This window comes from Lupinus angustifolius, chromosome LG09 (assembly GCF_001865875.1).
Source record: "Lupinus angustifolius cultivar Tanjil chromosome LG09, LupAngTanjil_v1.0, whole genome shotgun sequence".
In the NCBI taxonomy this organism is placed as follows: domain Eukaryota; kingdom Viridiplantae; phylum Streptophyta; class Magnoliopsida; order Fabales; family Fabaceae; genus Lupinus; species Lupinus angustifolius.
The window spans coordinates 1,567,763-1,573,997 of NC_032017.1; the positions used below are offsets into that span (position 1 = coordinate 1,567,763).

Here is a 6,235-nt window from a genome sequence, read left to right on the forward strand (position 1 = left end):
ACCAAAATTTACCACAAAATAGGAAATAATATTTCAAGACTAAAACTCAACTAGAGTTTCGTCTAATTCTTTACCGAAAATTCCCAGAAATTCATTTTCGAATATATAATTAATGAAAATATTAGTAAAATCTTATATTTCAAAATCGTAAAATTCGCGGTGTTACATAATACATTCTGAAAGTAAAAAAGAAAAAAAACTTTTTTCCTTTGTTAAGGGAAAAGAAATAGTCATGGACTTGAAAACGTTTTGTTCAGTAAAATACCATACACTAGCACCAGAGTTGGCTTTGGACTTCATTTTCAATTAGAGGAATTTGATAGAAATAAATTCTACTACTCTTTGTGTAGATTTCCTCAAGAGGAAATTGTGAGAAAAAAGAAAAATGTAGTGGTCGAATTAGTTAAGATTCGAGATATCCTATTTGTTGGAAATTTGATCCTGATCATTTGTTGCATTACTTTTTATGTTATGTTGTACTTCCCAAACCTCCCAATTATTCTCAAATCAATGATATAAAATACAAATCTTGTATGCCCTGAAAAATAATAAACCTATAAATAGGGCATTCATGGTTATGCGACACATGTGGTCTCTTAAGGACAAAAATGGTTCACTACCTTATGCTATTGCAGTCACTACCATACTTGAGCACTTTAGAATATCTAGTGTTGCATAATCCAAAATGGAGTTAGATGCTCGTGATAGCAAAATCGATCTAGATGTGATCCAAAAAAATGGACTTTTTTCAAGACTCGATCAATCTACAGTTCAAGCATCAAATTGATTGTCCTGCTACACTTTCAGATACCCCTGCTACTTCACAACCTGACCCTCAACCCTCTCAATGTCAATTTGATCCTTCATAATCTTCTAACGAGCCTACCAATCACATGATTGTGGACGAGTTGGTGAATCTTCGAGGCTACATCACTATCAAGATGAATGCTTTTGATGCTCAGATCCAACAAGTTCATGATGAACTCAAATGCTTATCTAACCAATTGGACTATATGGACATTGATGAAGATGATGAGCAGGAGAACTCTTAGTCTTAGGGTTGTGTGTTTGTTTTGAGTTGTAACTTTCATGTTGTTATACGTTTTGTCTTTATGACTTTTTTGTTGTAAGTTGTTTGACAATTTATGGCCATGTATGAACATGTTTTCTATTGTAATGTTTATATCATTTGTATTATTAGTCTATATCAATTGATTAGCATATATTTTTGTATTGTACATGAGATCTAACCTTGGTACATAAACATATATAAATTAAATCCATGTTATTTCTATTTATTTTGACTATGGAAAACTTGGTTTTTTCATGAAGTCAATAGGGGGAGAAATTTTGGAGTTTTGTTTTCTGGATGTAATCTTTCAGGGAAATAAACTCCAAAACAAAGGAAAGCATACAAGATAGGGGAGCACACACAATCTAAAAGCTTACACATTAAGAAACCTGTATGCAAATCAATAAAACTCAATGTTAACACGATATCAGTTTGTCATCATCAAAAAGAGGGAGATTGTGAAGAAGATCTTGCTTCTAACCTTGCCTTAGTTTTGGTGAAGACACTAACATCACAAAAAGAAGTAAAATGATTGAAGGTCTTGAAGACATTTAGTTTCTAAGATATATACTTCTTTCAGAAAGTGTTATTACTTTAAGTATTACCAAATGCTCATAGGAAATGTTTTTAAAAAAATATCAAACTTGGTTTAAAAGACGGACTTAAATTTCAAAAAGATGCTTAACAAGTTGCTCGAACTGAGTAATGAGTTACTATGCTAGAGTAGCCGATTACCCAAACAGAGTAACATGTTACCAATAAAAAATAACAAAGAGTAACTGATTACTCAATCAAGTAGTCGATTACTCAACGTGACATATGCTTTTGGTAACTGATTACACCCCTCGAGTATTTGGTTACTCATAGTTGTTACAATAGTTTTTATATTCAAACTAAAACAGCTTCTCCCAAAACGAATGAATGACACATCAATCGATTCCTACCTTTTAGTATAGCTATGTTGGTTGGTTGGAAGCCTATTTAAAGGCTTTAAGCATTTACTTTTGAAATCGATCAACCACACTACATTTTCTACAATCTTTCATACGCTTTAGCAAACAACTTGATCAAACTTTCTAATTTCTCTAAAAAGTTGTTTTTAGTGTTTTCTTCCAATTTTTATGAACTTATAAGCACTTGAGCATTTGTGTATTACTTCTAGTGATTGAAATACAAGAATTGAGTGTTGAGTTGTTCACAATCTTAGCAATCCTAGCCCTAGATTCAGAGTTCTTCCTATACCACTTTTCTGTATATTTCACCATAAGGTGTGGTCAAAGAGAAAGAGTGATATCTACAAGTGGCGTGTTTCTAAATAGTGAGATTTGGTAAGTCTAATCGGTGACAAATTCTCAGGGTGAGATTTTTAACGATTAACATTTCATCACCTTAAAAATCTCTTGTAGTCGCAAGAGGACTGAACATAGCTTTTAGTGGACTAGAAGGTGAACCAAGATAAATTTCAGTGTTTCTCTTTTCCATACACTCTTTTTTATTTTTGTACTTGACTTTTGGATAACATATTATTCCGTTGCACCTCTATTCCTACACTTTTCTTAAGTTGTAAAAATTTGCATCAAGTGTAGAAAAATCATAAAACTAATCTCTTCCCCTTAGTTTGTCATCTTAACTTACACTTTGTGTAAACAAGTCTTGGTATGAGGCTTGGATTAGCATTTGATTAGTGAAACATCAAATCTCTGTAATCTGAACAAATAGATCTATATATCCCTTATTCTGAAGAAAGTCAACCAATATATACCGCTTATGTGAATTCTGTATATTCCTTATTCTTTATTTTATGCACATATAGATCTTCATTTACACTCTCGTTTGAATATTCTCAATTAACATTTTTTAAAGCACAATATTGTTGCCAACCTAATTCTCCCCCTTTTACATTGTTAGATAGTGTATATATTAACTCCTCTCTTCTACACCGAAGAACAACCATATATATATATATATCGATAGCTCCACCTTTCTTAAATCTTTGACTTTAAATAAAATATTAATAAGTTTGACTGAGCAATGGCTATACATCATGTGAAGGTTATATTTACAATATTATATTATTTTGAACGCCTCCCTTTTAATGTAAGATGGTTAAAGAATTTGGTATAATATGCTTATCACTATTGTGTACCAAGCCACCAAGTCAATAGAAGAAATGAGAATCGTTTGGAAGAAAAGAAAATCAAAATTCACTAAGTTATACATTCCCTAATACACTCACGGGTGGACATTGGAACAAAGAGACAAATAAAAAAAATGCAGAGAAAATGTCGGTCTTGGTAAATTTGTAATACTTTCAACGTGCAGAAATTATTTTATATTCAGAACTAATGATGCAAATCACTTCTTTATTATTAATTTAAACTAAGTTGATTTGATTATAAGAATTTAATTGAGATTAATGATCTCATGCTTTAAAATAAGGCAAAATAGATAACTTCCAATTCCCACAACTAACACACATTTACTAGGTAGCACATATATGTTCTTGGCCTCTTAAACTTGCAAGAGGACGTTATTAACTTATTCCATGCAATTCCTGTAAAGGCAGAAGAAACAGTTAGAGTCACATGGGCTATCATAATATCATGCAAAAGATAAACATTTTTCTTCCCAACCTAAATCTTCTTACAAATCTTCGTATAAGTAACATGTTGATAAAATAATATTTTATTTATTAACTTCTATTTGCGAGTTAGTGTTAGAGGGAAAGAAAATAAAATGAAGAATTTAATAGTCATCTCAGAAGTATATTTTATAGTTTCAAATTTTTTTCCTTCCTTTCATTGTCCTATTCTAACCAACTTGCAAAGAGATCAATTTGCAAGCCAAATTTTGGAAAGAAATGACCCAAAAAGTGAATGATTCAAAGTAAATATTAAATTGAATTAACGCTATTTTAGGAATGAGTAGTGTTATATGTAAAGTTCATACATTAAAACTTCTTTCATAATAAATCAAATTATCTTTACAAAATTATATTCAACGATTTTTACTAGAGCTTATTAGCTTTATTCCTAGTTCTATTGTGTATTTGTGTTGAACAAGAATCGCAAAACATGTCCCAAATCTTGTCTCACAATAATAAAAATATATCATGTTAATTATAAAAATCAAATATTTATTGTTTTTTTTTATTTTGAGTTTATTGTTATTGATTTGGTATATGTATGAGAAATGGTTTGGGATATTCTTTTTGTGTGTCGCACAGCAAAGTTAACTTTAAAATTATGCATGCTACCTTTTATATATTAATCTGCAGAGCACTTAAATCCTTCTGGTGGGGTCTTGCCACAATCAAGGAGAAGCTGAAGAGCGATAGGGAGAAAGATGTTGATGTTAAGCAATTTGGCCCTAATAGTAGTGCATAGACACACAGCAGCATCCAAATCCACGAGCCCTTGAAGCAATGGACAACATGTTTGTGTAGCACTTCCACCAATTCCAATGTGTATAAGGCCACCAAGAATATCCACACATGCACCTAGCTTCAATGTGTCAATAGGGCATGTTCCTTGTACTGGTGGTGCCGGTGATGGTGGTGGTGGAGGACAAGGCGTTTCACTAGGCGGTGTAACCACTGGGGGTGTTGGTGAAGGTGGTGTCACAGTAGGAGGTGGTTTAGGTACGTAGGGAGGTGATATGATAGGTGGTGTAGGTATAACCGGTGGTAAGGGGACAAAAGGAGGAGGAGGATACACAATGGGTGGTTTCACCACCGGTGGCTTAGGCACATTTGGTGGTGTCACTGGTGGTTTTGGTACATAAGGTGGTGTCACCACTGGTGGCTTAGGAATATAGGGTGGTGTTACAGGCACCACTGGTGGCTTAGGAACATAGGGTGGTGTAACTGGTGGCTTAGGAACATAGGGTGGTGTAACTGGTGCCACTGGAGGCTTAGGAACATAGGGTGGTGTTACTGGCACCACCGGTGGCTTAGGAACATAGGGTGGTGTTACTGGCACCACTGGTGGCTTAGGAACATAGGGTGGTGTTACTGGCACCACTGGTGGCTTAGGAACATAGGGTGGTGTTACTGGCACCACTGGTGGCTTAGGAACATAGGGTGGTGTTACTGGCACCACTGGTGGCTTAGGAACATAGGGGGGTCTTACAATTGGTGGGTTAGGGACATAGGGTGGTGTCACTGGTGGCTTAGGGTTAGGGGCATAGGGTGGTTTCACAACAGGTGGCTTAGGGTTTGGATGTGGGTTTGGATGTGGGTTTGGATGTGGGTTAGCAGCTGGTGGTTTTGGGACATTAGGTGGATGCACTACCGGTGGTTTAACAATGGGGGGTTTGGGGTAGGGTGGTGGTTTTGGAACATAGGGTGGATGCACCACCGGGGGCTTGGGAAAATGGGGTGGTGCTGGTGGTGCCTGTGGTGGAGGACAGGGTTGTGGCTTGCCATGATATGGTGGTTGTTTTGGTGGTTTGTGAACTGGTGGCTTCACTATGATAGGATGTTTTGTAGGCTTAGTAGGACTTGGGTATGGACAATAAGGACAAGCAAGAACATTGAGTAAAGAAGTCATGTTCAAAAGAAGGATCAAGACATTGGCTATAGCATATTTCCCCATTTTTTTCAAAGATTGTGTAATCTATCTTCTCTCTAAAGAAGGAAAAGATGAACTTTATGTTTCAATGAAAATTCAGTGAATGGAAGCACTTATATCATAAGTAAAAATTCAACCGCGCCTTCTCTTTCTTCTGAGTCACACTCACGGACAGAGTTATTTCAATCATTTTAATTCCTTTTCCTAACAATTGGAATTAAATTATTTATTATTGGGGGATAGATCACTTGACTTGAAGGACATAAAATAATGCAAGATATAGGTGGGTCTCATAAGGATCATATATATTCATTCTTACTCTATATCCCGTCCAAATAAAAAATTACTTAATTAAAAATAAAAATTTAAAAACTAATATTTTTATATATTTTATGGAGTTTGATTGATAAACGATAGAAATACAATATTATTTTAGGATAATGTATCCTTCTTCTTCACACTGCGTCGTGAGTGGCTAATAATTCTTTCAAGATACATTTTGCTTTTAGTTTTAAGTAGGGGCAACCATCAGGTTGGGATAGGTTAAGGTTTGTTCTTGTCCAGCCCTAAATATTAGTCGGATCACTTATTT

At 34.8% G+C, this 6,235-nt stretch overlaps 1 protein-coding gene across 3 annotated transcripts; it reads right to left on the bottom strand.

Annotated features, from left to right (window-relative positions):
* LOC109357309 (36.4 kDa proline-rich protein-like) lies at window positions 3,416-5,756 on the bottom strand. 3 transcript variants are annotated; one of them, XM_019601182.1, is made up of 2 exons: window positions 4,329-5,749; window positions 3,416-3,626 (listed from the first exon to the last, which is right to left on the bottom strand). In XM_019601182.1, the coding sequence occupies exon 1, from the start codon at window positions 5,665-5,667 to the stop codon at window positions 4,339-4,341; it is 1,329 nt and encodes a 442-aa protein (XP_019456727.1). In that variant the 5' UTR covers window positions 5,668-5,749; the 3' UTR covers window positions 3,416-3,626; window positions 4,329-4,338. The 3 variants fall into 3 exon arrangements, with proteins under 3 accessions (XP_019456727.1, XP_019456730.1, XP_019456729.1); XM_019601185.1 differs by lacking the exon at window positions 3,416-3,626 and having other exon boundaries at window positions 4,294-5,187; window positions 5,275-5,756; XM_019601184.1 differs by lacking the exon at window positions 3,416-3,626 and having other exon boundaries at window positions 4,294-4,866; window positions 4,909-5,752.

What these genes read in the sequence shown, in the direction of transcription:
- LOC109357309 (XM_019601182.1), bottom strand. Translation starts at nt 5,667, where the DNA reads ATGGGGAAATATGCTATAGCCAATGTCTTGATCCTTCTTTTGAACATG.